This window comes from Staurois parvus, unplaced genomic scaffold (genome assembly GCF_062004578.1).
Source record: "Staurois parvus isolate SC_StPar_1 unplaced genomic scaffold, SC_StPar_1.0 ptg002207l, whole genome shotgun sequence".
In the NCBI taxonomy this organism is placed as follows: domain Eukaryota; kingdom Metazoa; phylum Chordata; class Amphibia; order Anura; family Ranidae; genus Staurois; species Staurois parvus.
In genome coordinates, this window is record NW_028320003.1 from 381 (window position 1) to 21,354 (window position 20,974).

The following is a 20,974-nucleotide window of genomic DNA, read 5'->3' on the forward strand; positions in this document are numbered from 1 at the left end:
CGGCAACTGTGATAGCAGAAATCTACACTGATAATCAGAGCACTGATTATAAGTGCAGCCCAATAAGTGCCCATCAGTGCCTCCCATTAGTGCCCTTCAGTGCCTCCCATTAGTGCCCTTCAGTGCCTCCCATTAGTGCCCTTCTGTGCTGCCTATCAGTGCCCATCAGTGCCTCCCATTAGTGCCCTTCAGTGCTTCCTATTAGAGCCCTTCAGTGCTGCCTATCAGTGCCTCCCATTAGTGCCCTTCAGTGCTTCCTATTAGAGCCCTTCAGTGCTGCCTATCAGTGCCCATCAGTGCCTCCCATTAGTGCCCTTCAGTGCTGCCTATCAGTGCCCATCAGTGCCTCCCATTAGTGCCCTTCAGTGCTGCCTATCAGTGCCCATCAGTGCCTCCCATTAGTGCCCTTCAGTGCCTCCCATTAGTGCCCTTCAGTACTGCCTATCAGTGCCCATCAGTGCTTCCCATTAGTGCCCTTCAGTGCCTCCCATTAGTGTCCTTCAGTGCCTCCCATTAGTGCCCTTCAGTGCTGCCTATTAGTGCCCTTCAGTGCTGCCTATCAGTGCCCATCAGTGCTGCCTATCAGTGCAACATCATCAGTGCCTCCCATTAGTGCCCTTCAGTGCTGCCTATTAGTGGCATCTATCAATGCCCATCATTGCCGCCTATCAGTACCACATATCAGTGCAGCTTCCTCAGTGCCTCCTCACCAATGCCCACCAGTGCTGCCTCATCAACGAACATCAGTGCATGAGAAAAATTACCTGTTTGCAAAATTTCATAATAGAAACAGAGAAAAACTTTTTTTTTTCAAAATTTGTGGTCTTTTTTCATTTATAGTGCAAAAAATAAAACACCCCAGTGGTGTTTAAATACTGCCAAAAAAAATTTCTATCTGTCTCAAAAAAATAATAAAAATTTCATATGGGTACAGCGTTGCATGACCGCGTAATTGTCATTCAAAACGGGATAGCGAGCGCTGAAAGCTAAAAATTGGCCTGGGCAGGAAGGGGGTATAAGTGCCCGGTAGGCGAGGGGTGAAAGCGGAGATCCAGCCGTTTTTGTGTTTATTAACCTCTTCACGCCGGCCGAACGCAAATGTGTGACCTCCCGGTGTCTGGGCCTAGACGCCGAGCGGCAGCACATTTGCGTTCTATTAAAAAAAGACATATGTGCTGAGAGCGCACTCCCTGCCCGCATGTCCGGTACTCACGGAAAGGTCCCGATCTCCTCTTTCGATCGGGACCTTGCCCGATCATGTGACCGCCGTGTCACATGACCCTAAACCCCGCACCGCCTCCTGAAACCCTTAAAGGGCCGGGAGGCACCGGCATGAAGGGGTTAAGAGTCAGCAACTACAAAAACTGTATCTGCTGACTTTTAATAAAACACACACTTACCTGTCCCAGGGTCCAGCCATGTTCTCACCCATGCCGGCATCTCAACTGTGGGCACCAGGCTCTTGCGGCTTCCCAGCCTGGTGCCCCCTGCGCATGCGCGAGTCACGTCGAGCTTGCTAATTGGTCCAGCAGTCTCCTAGGACCCTGTGAAAATCCCAGGAGACTGCGGGAGAGAGGAGGTGGCCATGGCGAAGAGCCAGAAGGGGGAGTGGGTACCTGTCAAAGCCAGGTACCCACTCCCCCCTCCCCCCAAAAAGGTGCCAAATATGGCAGTGAAGTGGGGGGGAAGGAGGCAAATAAGCGGAGCTTCTGCTTTTAAGTGGAACTCCGCTTTAAATCCTGAAAACCTGAATGATTTGCTGAGGGTACCGGAGGCATGAGGCTGGGAGTCATCGCTGTAGTGCAAAGATATATTTGTAGTCTGCTTACATCGGAGGTGTTCCCCGGAGCCGGCGAGCAGCTGGTAGAAGATATGGAAGGTCCTCTCATCCTTGGCCTGCCGTATCGCTCGAGACTTCTCCAGCAGATCTGTCCCGAGGTGTTAAGGTCCAGAAATAAAGTGTGGGACCCTTCCAGGAACCCACAGAGTCCCGAGCAACAGAAAATGGAAAGAATGAAAGAAAACTCAGCAACACGGTCCAACCCTGAAAGCCAACATTTTTTCTATTTTTACTTTTAGATTGTCGTTTTTTTCTGCTATTTTCCTTAAAGTGATCCTTATTCTCCAAAAAGTAATCCACACGCATCTACTACTTACAGTACTCGGGTCGTGGGTTCGAATCCCAGCCATGGCACCACCTGCCTGGAGTTTGCATGTTCTCTCTGTGCCTGCGTGGGTTTCCTCCGGGTACTCCGGTTTCCTCCCACACTCCAAAGACATGCTGGTAGGTGAATTGGCTCCTGTCTAAATTGTCCCTAGTATGTGTATGTATGAATGTGAGTTAGTTGTACGCCCCTTGAGGGTTAGGGACCTTAGATTGTACGCCCCTTGAGGGTCAGGGACCTTAGATTGTACGCCCCTTGAGGGTTAGGGACCTTAGATTGTACACCCCTTGAGGGTTAGGGACCTTAGATTGTACGCCCCTTGAGGGTCAGGGACCTTAGATTGTACGCCCCTTGAGGGTTAGGGACCTTAGATTGTACGCCCCTTGAGGGTCAGGGACCTTAGATTGTACGCCCCTTGAGGGTCAGGGACCTTAGATTGTACGCCCCTTGAGGGTCAGGGACTGATGTGAATGTACAATATATATGTAAAGCGCTGTGTAAATTGACGGCGCTATATAAGTACCTGAAATAAATAAAAATTAAAATACTTACAGGCCCTGTCATCTATTTTTCATAAAATAGTTTTAATGCCCTCTGTGAGCTCCTGAACCTCTCCTTTTCCCCCTTCCCTTTGGAACAAGCAGTTCACATTAGTTGGGGTCATGTACACTGCTCTATGCACACTATAAAGTCCATCTCAGGAGTAAGAGAAGGTGGCTATGTTCGTCCATACTGTACAGTGGGATGATGGAGAACGAACGTAGCCACCCTCTACCAGGAAGTCGGATCACAGCAGCAAAAAAATGGGAATTTGGAGGAGGCCGAGAGCAATAGAAGAGACTTTTTTTGAGTTGACAATACACACTGGAATAGAATTGTAACAGTTTAGTGTCACTTTAACCGGTTACAGATCAGTAAGTCGCTGGACTTTCTCCGGCATCTCCCGGTACCGTTTCTCTAGAGCCGGCGGTCGGCTCTCTTTTACAATTCAATCGGAGAGGCTAAAGTCATTCAAGTAGCTGGAGGGGACGTCCCCCCATCCCGCCGCTTTCTCAGGATCTCCCGTCCCACCTGGAGTCCCGAGCGACCAGCCATGGCGTCCGCCAGCTGGCCCAGACTGCCGAATAAAGCCGGATTCCGCTTTGATCGACTCTCCTTTATTGTAAAATCGGAAGCGATGACCTCACATCGGCGCCAGTTTTAAAAATCTGAAAGCATTCAAAAACATCGATCTCAGTGTTCTGAATGCTTTCAAGTGCAGAGGAGTGATTTGGGGTCTCGTAGACCCCAGATCCCCCCATAAACAAAAATTGGTCACGTGCTGATTGCTGTTGCAGGGGATGTTTACAAAAGTAATACAAAAAAACTTCAAAGTGACTGTAAAAGAAAAAAAATTGCTGCCATTACTAATATTAAAAGTAAAAAAAAAAAAAAAAATTGAGTATCTATACCGCCATTTGTAGACGATAAAACGTTCACGTAAACCAATATATACGTATTGGCATTTTTTTTTTTTTTTTAGCCATGGAGACATGGAGCAGAATACATTTTGGCCTAAATTTATGACGAAATTTGATTTTTAAAATTTTTTTACTGGACATGTTTAATAGCAAAATGTCAAAAATATAGTTTTTTTTCTCAAAATTGTAAATTTTTTTTGTTTATAGCACAAAAAATAAAAACCGCACAGGCGATCAAATATCAATGAAAGAAATTTCTAAAGAAAATAATTTGGCTGCAGTGTTGCATGACTGCGCAATTGTTAAATTAACGCAGCGCCGTATCGGAAAAAAAAATGGCCTGGTTAGGAAGGGGGGTAAATCCTCTGGAGGGCAAGTGGTTAAAGCGGAGTTCCACTCACCTGGCAAAAAAAAAAAAAAGTCAGCAGCTGCAAAAACTGTAGCTGCTGACTTTTAAAAAAACAGCCACTTACCTGTCCCTCGGTCCCGGGGTGTGTCCCCCGCAGCCCGTTTCACCGGCCGTCCTGTATTCCAGGAGGCCGGCATCTTCAGTCTGGGCAACCAGCTGTGATAGCTTGCGGCTTCACAGCCAGGTACCCACTGCGCATGGCGAGTAGCGCTGCGCTTCATGAATGGTCCTGTAGTCTTCTGGGACCTGTCAGGTGTCCCAAAAAACTACAGGGAGGGAGGACACCTTCCGTTTCCGATCGCCTAGGCGATCGGACCAGAAGTGGGAGCGGGTACCTGTCAAATGCGGGTACCTGCTCCCCCCCCCCAAGGTGCCATTCCTTAACCACTACCAGTCCGTACACTTTCACCTCCTTCCAGTCCAGGCCAATTTTCAGCTTTCAGTGCTGTCACACTTTGAATGACAATTGCGCGGTCATGCAACACTGTACCCATATGAATTTTTTAGCATTTTTTTTGCTATGTAAATTAAAAAGTCCCAAAATTTTGAAAAAAAGATTTTTTCTTATAAAATTTTGCAAATAAATAGTATTTCATCATAAATCTTGGCCAACATGTATTCCGTTATCTTTTTAGTAAAAAAAAAAAGTAACCCAAACTAGTTTATAACCAAAATCTATAATTTTAAAACATTTTTTTACTTTATTATTTATGGGTTTTTTTTTTTTTTTTTAACATACTGTCACCCTAGCAGTACAGTGTTACCATGGTAACACTATACTACTTGTGGGGGGTGATGAAGATTTTTTTTTTTTTACACCGATTGCTTTTACACCCATAAAGGCTGTAAAAGCAATCATTTCTCCTTCTCTCTGGCTGCATTCTTGCAGCCATTGAGAACTACTATGTGAGCTGTGATTGGTCACAACTTGTCACATGGTACAAGGCTGTTGTGAATAGCCCTGTACCATGTGACCTCTGTGATCATTCACAGATTTCACAAGTAGTAAGCAATGATGTCAGAAGTGACACCTTGCTTACTACTCTGCATGTGATCACGGATTGGCCAATCAGTGATCACATGATCGGGACCTCGCACAAAGGTCCCATATGACGATCGGTGTTCCACTGTGTCTGGAGGACACAGCGGGCACCGGAATCGCAGTTCTGCGCGCTCCCAGGGAGCACGCACAAGCAGGGTGTGGAAAGGCCGTTTATAAACGTCCACCCGACCCTGCACTGCCACCAACGGCCGGACAGGAAGTGGTTAATGGGGAGCAGTCCTTAAAGCGGAACTTCTCCTTTTGGGTGGAGCTCCGCTTTAAATACTGGACAAACTAGCCATTACTCATCATGAAATTCCATCCAAAAACGAACAGTTCCCTCATTTTCGCTTAGCAGGACAGTACAGGAACCAATCAGATTGCAGCATATTCCAGCCAAATTCCATAAGGGTCGATTTCAGCACGATCGCTACAAGATAAGTTTTATCAAAAAGCCGAAAGTGTTAAAACGCGGCCTGGATGGACGGCCCCGGGAAGGGAAGAGGACAAGGTGATGTGTTTTTAATTAAGTGAGGCTGGATTTCATCTTACACTTGGCGCGGGTCGGAATCCCAGGAATGAGATTTAATTTCCCTGCTCTGGAGGTTTTGCTGAGAAATGCCCAGGCTGGGGTGAGATCCCCTCTCCGAGTCCCTATCAATAACAGCCCGTGGCACGGCATCCAACCATGGGAAGTAACACGAGATTCCTGACTCGCCATCCTGGGGGGAGGATCCGCTCTATCTCCACAGTTTTCTACGCAGGCTTTTCCTACCAATCGGATAGCTCATACCCTCCCGGCCCTCCGCACTGCTCTACCTTCGGACTGCTCTCATTCAGGCAGGGATTGTATCTGGGTGCAGCAGAAATTTCCTTGCATAGTAAAGCACATCTCCAGTTATAGATTTTATCCTGTTTTCATTGGATACCTTATTTTATACATTATCACTGGGTCTATGTGCTTTTCTATGCAATCATGGCTGGTGGGAGGGGCCGGCAGGGTGCTGTACAAAGCTTCCTGAAAAAATCACGGCCCCTATCTGACCTGCTGCAGCTTCTGATGTACACTGTGAGAAGCTCACAGTGTTCAGTGAAATCAAAGTAATTTCAGTGCAGGGGAGGACCCTGCAAACCTGTACAAGACTGAAGGTCAGATTTTAATAAATTGCAGCTCTGACAGAAATACTCACCTTGTCTCCAGCACTTTTCCCACATTTGTAGCCACAGAGCTGAAACTGACAATTCTCAATTCACTAAAAACATCTCCCCAATATAACCCTTTGCAGCTGCAGTGGCTATGTAAAGCCCACCTTTATTTCCAGTCTGAACAGTTTCAATCATCAATAATCCCCTCTCCTTCAGATTTATACTGTTATTGGCTCACCTTTCGCAGCTATTAGCTTTCTCAGCCATCAATTACTTTGATTCTGATCATGATATAAAAGAACACATCCCTGGCATCCCTTTAAACATGCATGAAACTGTCCTAAAAAGATTGACAAAGAATGGGCTAACTGGGTTGATGCAGAGGGCTTGACTATTTGAAGCTGTTCCACATTTCCTCTACATTACTGGGTGGTCCTTTGGATGGGACAGCACCTACCTTCCCCCCTCAACCCCGTTTACCCCACCTCCCTCCTCCAAATGTATGATCCATTGTTTTCTATGTTACTGTACAGACGGTTTGTAATTACTGTTATACTAAAAGAATTCCTCTTCTAGATTCTAGTGGCAATGTCTTTGTGACTTGTAGACAGTCTGCAATGTGTTCTATTGTGTTTTCACTTTGTGCTTCTGCACCTTTTGTATATCTCTTAATAAACATTTTCTACTGAAACAAACAAACAAGTATGCTTAAGCAGATTGCACAGGAGGAGTAGGCATGTCTAAAGGGATGCCAAGAATGTGTTCTCTTGTGTTTTGAATTCTTGCTTCTGCACCTTTTGTATATCTCTTAATAAACATTTTCTACTGAAAAAACAAACAAAAAAGTATGTTCAAGCAACAGATCAGCAGATTGCACAGGTGGAGTAGGCATGTCTAAAGGGATGCCAAGAATGTGTTCTATTGTGTTTTGAATTCTTGCTTCTGCACCTTTAATATATCTCTTAATAAACATTTTCAACTGAAAAAAACATGCATGCTCAAGCAACTCATCAGCAGACTGCAAAGCTACAGTTTGCAGCACCCAGTAGGAAGCAGGGAGGAACATGCATGTCTAAAGCGATGCCAAGGATGTGTTCTCTTGAGTTTTGACTTCATGATTCTGCACATTTTATATATCTCTTAATAAATATTTTCCACTGGAAAAAAAAAAAATTGCAAGCTCATGTGACTGATCAGCATATTGCATAGCAAAAGTTTACAGCACATAGTGGGAGGGAGGATCATGCATGTCTAAAGGGATGCCAAGGATGCGTTCTTTCATATAATGCTCTTGAAAGGAGATCTGACATAGGATGCTCTGGCGGCCAGCAGACAGACACGGCAATTATGACACGGAGTCTTAAAACAAGTACTTACCGAAAGCAAAATTATTAGATTGAAAAATTGTAACTGCATGTTGGTTGGGTTGGGAGACAAGGTTTTATATGTATACAATACACATCAGCTTTAAGAGGGGAGGGCAGAGTGGCAGATGACCTCTCTGATGGCATGCTTTCCCATCTACTAATCGCAGGCTGGGGCCGGGGAGGTGACCAGGCTATACTGCTTAACTGCAGTGAGGAAAAGTCAGGTCACCAGCCAGGCTACTGCCCGTGAACTGTCGGGGGTTAACGCGTCGCAATCTTAACCCCGTAAAGGGTAAGTACATCTATAATCAGTTGTCACACTTGTGCTGATAGGAGGTTTGCGACACGGCGTTTTCTCGCCAAAAATAAAGACGCGGTACATGTGACCACAAAGCACAACGCAAGCGTGAAGGCGCCGGTATCTGATCCACATAATGACGGCATTTCTGCTGGCTGCTGCTCTGAAAAGCTCCTAAAACAGTGAAGTGCGAGCGGAGGGATTGCGATCAATAAACTGATGGCTATACATTGACGCCCCCCCCCCCCCCCCCCCATACAGGACCCAACTTTACAAAGGGCTCACAAGATTGGGCTGCGTAGGAGAAGAAAACGTTTTTTTGCTTTTCCTCTGCACAGGCTTTGGCAGGCGCGTGTTTAACAAAGGCTGGGAGAAGGGGAAGCCAGAGTTTATCCAATAGCTAAAAACTGCCTGCGCTCCCCACTGCTATTTCCTGCATTCCACGGGCTGAGCCGCGGACCAGCAACTGAAATAAAAGGATACAGGTCTCGATGTTGGCCCCCACAATGTAACCCGTCACATCGAAGTTGATGCGGATGAACTTTCCCTAAAAAAAAAAGGGGGGGAGAGAAAAGGTTAATTATGAGAAACTGTGTTTCAGGAAAAAAATTTAACTGGTATGAGCAGCACCGAGTCACCCGCCCAGATCTAACATTTCTTGTAAACTCCCAATAGAGAAATGTCTCTGCAGTAGTTTGTGTTTCTGCCCCTCCCACAATGGGGAGATTTCCCTTCAGTAGTCAGTAGTTTGTGTCTCTGCCCCTTCCACAATGGGGAGATTTCCCTTCAGTAGTCAGCAGTTTGTGTCTCTGCCCCTCCCACAATGGGGAGATTTCCCTGCAGTAGTTTGTGTCTCTGCCCCTCCCACAATGGGGAGATTTCCCTGCAATAGTTTGTGTCTCTGCCCCTCCCACAATGGAGATTTCCTGCAGTAGTTTGTGTGTCTGCCCCTCCCACAATGGGGAGATTTCCTGCAGTAGTTTGTGTTTCTGCCCCTCCCACAATGGAGATTTCCTGCAGTAGTTTGTGTCTCTGCCCCTCCCACAATGGGGAGATTTCCTGCAGTAGTTTGTGTTTCTGCCCCTCCCACAATGGGGAGATTTCCTGCAGTAGTTTGTGTCTCTGCCCCTCCCACAATGGGGAGATTTCCCTGCAGTAGTTTGTGTCTCTGCCCCTCCTACAATGGGGAGATTTCCCTCCAGTAGTTTGTGTCTCTGCCCCTCCCACAATGGGGAGATTTCCCTCCAGTAGTTTGTGTCTCTGCTCCTCCCACAATGGGGAGATTTCCCTCCAGTAGTTTGTGTCTCTGCCCCTCCCACAATGGGGAGATTTCCCCCAGTAGTTTGTGTCTCTGCCCCTCCCACAATGGAGAGATTTCCCTCCAGTAGTTTGTGTCTCTGCCCCTCCCACAATGGGGAGATTTCCCTCCAGTAGTTTGTGTCTCTGCCCCTCCCACAATGGGGAGATTTCCCTCCGGTAGTTTGTGTCTCTGCCCCTCCCACAATGGGAAGATTTCCCTCCAGTAGTTTGTCTCTGCCCCTCCCACAATGGGAAGATTTCCCTGCAGTAGTCTGTCTCTGCCCCTCCCACAATGGGGAGATTTCCCTTCAGTAGTTTGTGTCTCTGCCCCTCCCACAATGGGAAGATTTCCCTCCAGTAGTTTGTGTCTCTGCCCCTCCCACAATGGAGAGATTTCCCTCCAGTAGTTTGTGTCTCTGCCCCTCCCACAATGGGGAGATTTCAATCCAGTAGTTTGTGTCTCTGCTCCTCCCACAATGGGGAGATTTCCCTCCAGTAGTTTGTGTCTCTGCCCCTCCCACAATGGGAAGATTTCCCTCCAGTAGTCTGTCTCTGCCCCTCCCACAATGGGAAGATTTCCCTCCAGTAGTTTGTGTCTCTGCCCCTCCCACAATGGGAAGATTTCCCTCCAGTAGTTTGTGTCTCTGCCCCTCCCACAATGGGAAGATTTCCCTCCAGTAGTTTGTGTCTCTGCCCCTCCCACAATGGGAAGATTTCCCTTCAGTAGTTTGTGTCTCTGCCCCTCCCACAATGGGAAGATTTCCCTCCAGTAGTTTGTGTCTCTGCCCCTCCCACAATGGGGAGATTTCCCTCCAGTAGTCTGTCTCTGCCCCTCCCACAATGGGAAGATTTCCCTGCAGTAGTCTGTGTCTCTGCCCCTCCCACAATGGAGAGATTTCCCTCCAGTAGTTTATGTGTCTGCCCCTCCCACAATGGGCAGATTTCCTGCAGTAGTTTGTGTCTCTGCCCCTCCCACAATGGGGAGATTTCCCTCTAGTAGTTTGTGTCTCTGCCCCTCCCACAAAGGGAAGGTTTCCCTGCAATAGTTTGTGTCTCTGCCCCTCCCACAATGGGGAGATTTCCTCCATAGTAACCTATCCACCTTTAGCTGGACATACACCAAGCACTGGATTGGGCGGGGAAGGGATACTTCCACTGTAGAGTAGTACTGCTCCCGGTAAGAAGCTTTAACCTTCACTTCCTGTTGTGTCACCAGAACAGGAAATCAGGTGAAATTGCTGTAATGGTGACCCCGCCAGTAGCAGTGGTGATCCAAGTTTTGGTGACCGCCTACTTTAACAGTTCCTCCGCCCGTTACTAACCAGAGTTAAATACGGATGATGATACTTCATGACTAAGAAGGGATACAGGGTCACCAGACGGGAGGACGTCTCCATTCATTGCTGGATGGGCCCCTGCATAGCACATTAGTCAGGGATTTATTTTCAGGCGCTCCTCTGCATGGAATGAATTCAGGGTACACATAAGGAAGTATTAGAGGAGATGACACCGAGACGGGACACAAATCCGCGCTCGCCGCGCTGATGTCACAGCTGTGGCACACACACTAAGCTCCTATTTCAGGCAGAACCGGCTTCTGTCTAATCAGGTGCTTTCAGGACAAGGAGGCGCGTACGGCCGCCGTGGGGAAGGGGGGGGATTACCTGGAAGGAACTGGACACCTGCTGTGTATTATTATACTGCAGCCAGGCCTGTGCCGGCCCGGGACGGAACGATGGGACAGGCTGGGGACCAAACCTGCCCTCAGCTGGGATTCGTGCAGCACAAATCCCCGGAGATCGAGGCAATAAATGACTGCACCTAGTGCCAAAACCTGCTTCAGGAAAGTAGAGGTGTGTTGTAGGAGTTCGGGACCCCCTGTATGGACAAGGATAGGTGTTTCTAGAGGTAGGTGGACAGGGCTATTCCTAAAGAGTCTGGTAAAGTGGCGCAATAATTGGTTAAATACAGTAAGGGTATATTTGGGACAATATACAACGCGTTTCGGGGGTTCACAAATGCATGCTGAAAATCAATCTGTACTGGACTTGTATCAAAGGATAGGGTGCGTTTTGCAGCAGTGGTAAGTCAAACCAACAGCATTTTATGGTCAACGAAATGTTGACTATAACATGCTGTAGCTTTGACTTCTCTTCTGCAAAACCCATCCTATCCTTTGACCTCACATAAGCTCAACGTTCCGGTGCCTTGGCTCAACTGTTCCATGGATGAACAGGGTGCTGGCCTAAGCGTGCTGATCCAGGAAGCCCTATAATCAACAGTAGATGAATGCCGCACACCAACTGACTCCAAGCATGTGAAAAGCGGAGAGTGACCTTAGTCCCAGCTCCTTCTGATAGCCATGCCCTACGCGTTTCGTCCACCCCCCAGGACTTCATCATAGAGGTAAGCCGCGGGAATAGGGCGAAAAGTGCCAGCGGGCGTGGCCATTGGGAGGAGCTGTGACTGAGGTCGCTCTCAACTTTTCAAATGAGTTGTTTGGTGTGCAGCGCTCACCTACTGTCCACTCTATCCTTTGAAACAAGTCTGGTAGATTTAATTTAATATTTTCAGTATACAAGGAGGATTTGTGAAGGTTCTACAGAATACTGGGGTGTCGTGGCGAGGCTCTGTGGCTTACGCATGTGTTTGCATATGTGTGCTAACTAAACCCGTTTTTGACGCATACTGTTAGACAGGTTAAAGTGGAGCTCCACCCAAAAGGGGAAGTTCCACTTTAAGCCGTTGTCCCACGTTCTCCATTAATGATTGGCACCTTTTGGCAGCGGCAAGGCATCCCGAGATGACATCTTCACGCAATCTAACGAGAATGAAAAGAAGCTGAAGAACCTGGAAGCCAAATTCTTCAGCTTTAGGAGGTAACGTGTATTACAGTGTGCAGTTGGCTTAAAGCGGAGCTCCACCCAAAAGGGGAAGTTCCGCTTTAAGCCTTTATCCCCCGCCCCCTATTACGGATTGGCACCTTGGGGAGCGGGTACCTGAATTTGACAGGTTCCCACTTCCGCTGTGATCGCCTAGGCAACCGGAAGAGGAATTTGTCCTTCCTCCCCATAGTCTTCTGGGACATGTGACAGGGCGCAGAAGACTACGGGGTCATTCACAAAGCGCAGCGCTTCTCACGCATGCGCAGTCGGCTGTGAAGCCACAAACTGTCACAGCCGGGTGACCACACTGAAGATGCCAGCGCCTGGAATACATGACGGCCGGTGAAACAGGCTGTGGGGAGGACACCGCGGGATTGTGGGACAGGTAAGTGGCTGTTTTTTAAAAAAGTCAGCAGCTGCAGTTTTTGGAGCTGTTGACTTATTTTTTGACAGTGTGAGTGGACCTCTACTTTAATTCGGTTTATTTGCAGGCCGGCTGGCAAGTTAGAGCCGGGAATTTTTCTTTTTTGTTATCTGACATGCGTCGTCCTTCCATGTGCTCCTTGCTGTGAAGGCCAGTTATAGACTGGGGAAGTGGCCATTTTTTGTACTGTTGAATTGTAGGATTTGTGAACCTCCAAAAGGCACTGAATTTTCATTTTTACATCATATGTAATAAATATACCCTTACTGGACTGAACTAGTGTGGTGCTCTCATTCCTCTATTAGCCTGTCAAAACCTGCTGGTTCATTTGATGACTGTGAGACGATTACCAGTGACCCCAATACAAGGAATGAGGTTATAACAAACCTGGAAACCCATAACCAATCACAGACTAAAGAAACCAACAGGTGTGTCAGATGCAGGACTGTCGCAGAAAGACCGCCAGTATACTTAATGAACTGGGTATACCCACCCATTCGCTGGTCCTTGTTAGCTGACTGGAGAGACTACCTGGATTTACGATAACTGGCCTGAATCTACCAGCAGCTGTTGATAGTAGATTTTTTTAAAAAATCTTCCAATTCAGACAAAAAGCATAGCAGAAGAGAATGTTCATTCTCCTTGAGGACACTGAGTGAGACTTGGCAGAATTGGTGTGGGAGGGGTTAGAGTTCCTAGGAGGCTGGCCTAGTTTACATTTCTCCTGTAGAAGGTAGTATAATCCCAGGTTGCTTGCTATGAAGTTGTGTCCCTCAAATGACAACAGAGAAATCTAAATGGCCCATGCAGTAGGTCTGAAGCAGAGTTTCTTAGCTCTGTTCCTCAAGTATCCCAGTGACCTCAATACAAAGAATGAGGTTATAACAAACCTGGAAACCCATAACCAATCACAGACTAAAGAAACCAACAGGTGTGTCAGATGTAGGACTGTCGCAGAGAGACCACCAGTATACTTAATGAACTGGGAAACCCCACCCATCCGCTTGTCCTTGTTAACTGACTGGAGAGACTACCTGGATTTACAATAACTGACCTGAATCTACCAGCAGCTGTTGATAGTAGATTTTTTTTTAAATCTTCCAATTCAGACAAAAAGCATAGCAGAAGAGAATGTTCCTTCTCCTTGAGAACACTAAGTGAGACTGGGCAGAATTTGTGTGGGAGGGGTTAGCATTCCTAGGAGGCTGGACTAGTTTACATTTCTCATGTAGACGGTAGTAGAACCCTAGGTTGCTTGGTACCAAGTTGAGTCCCTCGATGGACAATAGAAAAATCTAAATGGCCCATGCAGTAGGTCTGAAGCAGAGATTCTCAGCTCTGTTCCTCAAGTATCCCAAAAAGGAACAGTAAAATTCCTTCTTTTTGTGTGTGTCTCTCATTGGGGAGATTTCTGTTCATGTTCTACCCTGAGGTCAAAGCAGGAAGTGAGAAAAAATCCCTCAGACAACTGTCACCGAAAAAAGTGATCCCACTGGGTATGTTCGGGTGACAAATATGACATTTTGGATTTTACATCGCTTTCAGAACATATAGTGAGGGTGAATGTCCCCGCTGGAGACACATACAACAAATAAAACCTGACAGATTCAAAATTTTACCTATTTCATCCTATTCTACAAAAGTTCTGGTTCTAAAGAGGATTCCAAGTTTCTTTAGGGCAGCAATAGAACCTTAGGCCTCTTCCAGTGGCTAGGGGTTTCTTTTTTCTGTGGCTGATTGACCTCCTATCTGATGGTTCAAGGTCCAACTCCACTTGGCAGAGCCAATGGCATGACACCAATGACCCTTTTAGCTGTCTATAAGGGTGACATTTGGGCCACCCCTCAACTGTGCTACGCGGCAGAACGCATCGACACCTTCTACATGAAAATCCTTATGCAATGAACGGCGTCTCCACACTCACAAAGCGGGAAGAGTTGTCGTTCTTCACAGTTTTGGCATTTCCAAAAGATTCCAGGATGGGGTTCGCTTGAAGCAGCTGACGTTCCAACTCGCCCTGCGGAATAAAAATAACTATTAATCAGTGAGTAGGACAGGAATTCCGAGAAAATTCTAAGAAATTATTTGTGTATGCTGCAGGGAAAGGTCAGCCAGGAACTGGAGGTCTTCACAGACCATCAATATGACACCACTGCCTATTCAATCATCTGAATGACATCCACGCTAACATTCACCCAACTGGCCGCTAAGGACAACCCTATGTTTTGTGCCCACTTACCTTTACAACACAATAAAGGTAAACTCAATACGTTTTTTGTCAAGGGCAATCCCACCAAGAATGAAATATAATATGTGGGCAATATCCCACTCTGTCATACCCTTCATGAAAGTAGGAACTCTAAAAAACTGATAAAAAAAAATAATGAAGGCATCACAAAACTTTGAAAGAAAAGTGTAAAAAATACTTACTATAGGTGAAGGTGACATCATTGGACCTTTTCATGGAATCCTGGGAAAGCAGAGGTTACCAAACCTCTTGTGAATAAAGGTGTTGGAGCCTCTCCTTGCAAGATCTGAGGTCCTTAGCATTCCCGTCCCCGCGGTAAGGCCCATTGAGGTCACCCTTGCTTAGTGCCTACATCAATCATTCAGTAGATGTGGTGTAAAGTTTATTTGGGGTTTTTTTTACATTTTTTCTTTAGAGCTAGAGACAGACCTCTGCACTGCTATGACAATACAATTGGAGACGCCATTCATTTTAAATGGCACCTCAACCTGAAAAACTAAGGTTACAGCACAGGGCCAGATCTAGCCTATCTGATCTGGGGGTGCAGTAATAAAAAGTCAGGGGGCGTAATGTCAACACTGTGCGAGAGTCATTGACAGTCTGTCACACTGTGTCACGACCTGGCAAACACTATTATGTATTAGGTTGTCATTAGATTAGAGTGATTAAACAGAACTTGTGCCCCCTTATATCAGATGTCCCTTGTAGGAGTCCCCCCTTTACATTAGGTTCCCATCAAAGTGCCCCTTTAAATCAGGTGACCCAATCAGATTGCCCCCTTACATTAGCTTCCCTAATAGAGTACCCTTTACATATAATCAGTTATCCCTGTCAGAGTGCCCCCTTACATCGGGTATCCCCATCAGAGTGCCCCCTTACATCGGGTATACCCATCAGTGTGCCCCCTTACATTGGGTGCCCCCATCAGTGTGCCCCCTTACATTGGGTGTCCCCATCAGAGTGCCCCCTTACATTGGGTGTCCCCATCAGCGTGCCCCCTTACATTGGGTGTCCCCATCAGCGTGCCCCCTTACACTGGGTGTCTCCATCAGAGTGCCCCCTTACATTAGTGTCCCCATCAGAGTACCACCTTACATTACTGTCCCCATCAAGAGTGCCCCCTTTACATATGATCAGGTATCCCTGTTAGAGTGACCCTTACATCAGGCGTCCCCATCTGAGTGCCCCCTTACATCGGGCGTCCCCATCAGAGTGCCCCCTTACATCAGGCGTCCCCATCAGAGTGCCCCTTTACATCGGGTGTCCCCTTCAGAGTGCCCCCTTACATCGGGTGTCCCCATCAGTGTGCCCCTTTACATCGGGTGTCCCCATCAGTGTGCGCCCTTACATCGGGTGTCCCCATCAGTGTGCGCCCTTACATCGGGTGTCCCCATCAGTGTGCGCCCTTACATCGGGTGTCCCCATCAGTGTGCGCCCTTACATCGGGTGTCCCCATCAGTGTGCGCCCTTACATCGGGTGTCCCCATCAGTGTGCGCCCTTACATCGGGTGTCCCCATCAGTGTGCGCCCTTACATCGGGTGTCCCCATCAGTGTGCGCCCTTACATCGGGTGTCCCCATCAGAGCGCCCCCCTTACATCGGGTGTCCCCTTACATCGGGTGTCCCCCATCAGAGTGACCCTTACATCGGGTGTCCCCATCAGAGTGCCCCTTTACATCGGGGTTCCCCATCAGAGTGCCCCCTCATATTAACTGTTTGCATCAGATCGGCTCAGGGATTGGTGGATGCACTCTCAGAGACCTAGGGGGGCACAACTAAAATCTGGGGGGCACAGCACCTCCCAAGATCTGACTCTGTTACTGCTTAAATTTTCCTGCACTGCCAGCCCATTCATAATGAACAGACTGTAAACACTCTGTACAGAGATATGCAAATTAATGCAAACAGGGCAATGAACCGGACAGGCGTGGGAGTCAAAACGTTCATTTCTTTTGCCCTTTGCTAGGCATGTTTAACAGGGGGTAGGGAGTCCCAGATAAAAGGACCTTTCACTTTTATGCATTGTCCCCATTACACTACATCGCTGTCTGTTCCGGTTCTAATTAATCCTGGTCAAGGTGCAATTAGCAATACTTGTGTACAATTAGAGTTGTCCAATATTGAAGACCATCATTCCTGAAAAAGGTGCTTGGATAAGCAGCAAAATGTCTCCAACATACAGAACAAATCTAGATAGGGCTGTGTTCTTACTTGCCTCAACCATTGCGAAAGGGGTTCGGATGCCCCCTGCTGCCTTTTGTAAAAAATGTAATATACAAAGAATGCAGCAAGAGAAGTGAGAATCCATAATTAGAGAGGAAAAAATAAATAAAATCAGGAAATGTGCCAAGTCTCCCCATTACTACTGATTCTGATACAGGAAGCCAAAAGCCGGCCATACAGGGATCGAAATTCAGCCAGTTCAGCAGGGACCCGGATCCATCTATGTCTGCCCACATTTGAGAGTCGTTGATCTGTGACTGACTCCAACTGACTGGGAATATTGGAAATTTTGTACTTTATCAGCTCACGCAGCCAATCAGTTGCAGCGCCAATCACTTGCAGCGTCAATCAGCTGCAGCGCCAATCACTTGCAGCGCCAATCACTTGCAGCGCCTATCAGTGCATTCTGGTAGTGGAGAAGTCCCGCTGTCGGTACAATAGTGCAACGAGGAGGATTCCCCCATCCACCTTGAATGTATGGATGGGGCATTTTTTTTTTGTGATCAGCTGGCTAGAAAAAAGAAAAAAAAATGGCCAGCTTGGTCAGTTTAGGCCTCTCTCCCTCCACAGCATGGCAATCAAAAGCTGAGATAAAGGCTAGCGAATCAGCAACACAGGAAACGTCATCTTTCCTGGAAGGCAATCTCCTATTCACTGCTGAACAAAGAGTGGCACGTTTATGCAAATACTTCCATTTAACAATAAATAACTCCTTTGTACCCCCCCCTTCCCCCATGTCAGACCACCTTTGCCTCAGGAATACAGCCTTTGCATGAGACAAGGGGGTGGCAGGTGAGCAGCAGGAATTAGGAGTCCTTTTCTGGCCTCCCACACATCCTTATGGAACAACCCCGCAGGACGGCATGAAAAAGCCAATCACCGCGTGCTTCCCGAGCAATAAATATCTCAGAAGCCAAGTAATAAGGACTTGTTAACACAATTCCTTGTGGGAACATAACCGTTAGGTGTGGGAGGACTGGCGCCTGCTTTATTCCATCAAACAGCAAGCCTGTGTGACCCTGACCAACCAGAACCAAAATCATAGTCGTCATTAAAGGGTCCACTGGGTCCTCTTCCATGGCAAACCACTAGGAGTGAAGGCAAGGACGGGGATCATCCCAGCTCCCGATATCAAGTGAAGAGCATAAACGTTCTATAAGCTGCTCATCTCTGCAAAACCCTGTAAACAGGTGTATTACGTATCTCCAACCAGGCCACGCCCTCCAATGAGTTTCGTTCCGCCCCCTGTTGGCCTCGTTGGAGCCAGGCTGAGGCCGCCATACACCTATCTACAGGGTTTTGCAGAGATGTGTGGCTTTAATGACTTTTTTCCTTTCCACCTGACCGACCAAAACCTACCAGACCATTCTGATTGGTTGGCTTCCACGTCATTACCTGGTGTATTGGCCTCTTAAAGATTCTGCTTTAAAACTGAACTCCTGGCATGAACTTTATTGCATACTTACATTGGTCGAGCTTGACACAAAATAAAGTGTACATACCTCATACCTGAGGAACCTCTGTGGAAGTGGACAATTACTAATACCTAGCACTAATATAGTCAATGCCGTGATCTTTGGGGTCCTGTGGGAGTCGCTCACTCTGCGTTTAAAGTACCATTCAGCTTCAGTATGTGAATGTTGAACACAAATCCTAATGGGAGTGCTGATTGCCACTTTAAGCAAGCAGCTAGCAGGCTTACAAGAAGCTTCAAGAAGTGCTAGCTGCTTGTTTAAAGTGGCAATCAGCACTTCCATTAGGATCTGTGTTCAACATTTACAAACTGGAGCTGAAGAGTGTTTTAAAACCGATTCAGCATACAATGTAGCAATGAAGTTTTATTCCAGATTCAGCATACAAAGTGTACGGTTTAATTCCAGATTTAATATACAATGTAACAATGAAGTTTTATTCCAGATTAAGCATACAATGTAGTAATGAAGTTTTGTTAAGGATTCAACATACAATGTACAACATTAAGCAAGCTGCTAGCAGGCTTTCAACAAGCTTCAAGAAGTTCTGAAGCTTGCTAGCAGCATGTTTAAAGTGGCAATCAGCACTCCCATTAGGATTTGTATTCAACATTTACAAACTGGAGCTGAAGAATAATTTAAAAGCTTTAAACTAAGCTTGCTGAAAACTCTGCAAATGTTTTGACAAAGCTAACTGTACACACGGCTCTTACACAAACTGAAGCCTGTGTGAAACGGGCCTACCACCATTCACAAAACACCTTGTATTCTTTTTTCAATGATTGGACGAGGTGGAGAGGAGGACACTAAAACTGATCTCCACCTTGTCCAATTAGAGAATGCCTTTCAGTCATTGAAAGGAATACCAGGTGTTCTGTGAATGGTGGGGGTGCCGAGCAAGCGTCCCTCCTGTGGTCAGTTTACAAAGAGGGAAGCCACTCACTGAAAACCTATTCGATCATGAGTATCACTGTATGTAGCGTCAACTACTACAGTGATTTTCAGCATCCCCAGTGACTCTCTGAATATCAGATATGGATACTTACATCAAGCTGGACCGATGTATGTATTAAAAAAAAGATGGGCAGGGTTATATAGATACACCACGGGGAAGGTCCCAGCAAAGCTTTTCTCAGTGTCCAATCACCTTAAAGTGTTACTAAACCACGGACCCTGCATTCACTATATCTGGTCTCCCTGGACCCCGCATTCACTATATCTGGTCTCCCCGGACCCTGCATTTACTATATCTGGTCTCCCTGGACGCCGCATTCACTATATCTGGTCTCCCCGGACCCTGCATTTACTATATCTGGTCTCCCTGGACCCCGCATTCACTATATCTGGTCTCCCCGGACCCTGCATTCACTATATCTGGTCTCCCCGGACCCCGCATTCACTATATCTGGTCTCCCCGGACCCTGCATTTACTATATCTGGTCTCCCTGGACCCCGCATTCACTATATCTGGTCTCCCCGGACCCCGCATTTACTATATCTGGTCTCCCTGGACGCCGCATTCACTATATCCGGTCTCCCTGGACCCCGCATTCACTATATCCGCTCTCCCCGGACCCTGCATTCACTATATCCGGTCTCCCCGGACCCTGCATTCACTATATCCGCTCTCCCCGGACCCCGCATTCACTATATCCGCTCTCCCCGGACCCCGCATTCACTATATCCGGTCTCCCCGGACCCCGCATTCACTATATCCAGTCTCCCCGGACCCCGCATTCACTATATCCGCTCTCCCCGGACCCCGCATTCACTATATCCACTCTCCCCGGACCCTGCATTCACTATATCTAGTCTCCCAGGACCCTTCATTCACTATATGCGCTCTCCCGGACCCCGCATTCACTATATCCGCTCTCCTGGACCCTGCATTCACTATATCTGGTCTCCCACAGTACACAAAACATGGAAATGCAATTATTTTAGTAAATATAAACCGCTAAATACCTTTTCTCATCAGCAGTATATACCAGTCTTGTGACTTCTATCAGTGTCCAGCAGAGAAATGGTTAAAGCTTGTAGGAGGAGTTTTCTTTCTGCTCTAGGAGGATGAAGAACCCCTGACCTCTGTCTGGACAGTGCTGATTGGCCCTGTGCTGATCACATGCACTCTCTCAAGGAAAAAAAAAAACCTCTGTAGCAATACACACCAAACTGAGCATATGCAAAGTGTCTCCACACGATATGTCTTATTAGGAGATAACAGGGGGACACTGGAACACGGGGAGGATCAGAGAAGAAAGGATCAAACAGCATTTTTACACAATGCAGAGGATTAACCCCTTACATTCCACAGGGAGTATAACAAGCATGCTTTACTGCATATACAGACTGATTGTACTGTTGTGGGTTTAGTAACACTTTAAGGTAGCGGCCTATAACCTATCTAGACCCATCTGGTCCAAGAATCAATTCCTTTGTCCTGTACTGCACAATTAGGGTGGTGGGGTACGGATTGGGGCATTTGAACGTTACACCGTAAATATGGGCGTAACATGGATACAAATAAAGTTAGCCT

General features: G+C 47.0%; 1 protein-coding gene across 1 annotated transcript in view; it reads right to left on the reverse strand.

The window, feature by feature from the left end:
- Positions 1 to 1,536: 1,536 nt before the first annotated feature.
- LOC149431559 (myosin-10-like) overlaps positions 1,537 to 20,974 on the reverse strand; it is a 133,291-nt gene continuing 113,853 nt past the window's right edge. The window contains exons 8-10 of the mRNA XM_089665467.1: positions 14,420 to 14,512; positions 8,371 to 8,434; positions 1,537 to 1,928 (exon numbers count right to left, since the gene is read on the reverse strand). Of these exons, the coding sequence (XP_089521593.1) occupies positions 1,537 to 1,928; positions 8,371 to 8,434; positions 14,420 to 14,512 (549 nt within the window). The remainder of the gene's footprint in view (positions 1,929 to 8,370; positions 8,435 to 14,419; positions 14,513 to 20,974) is intronic.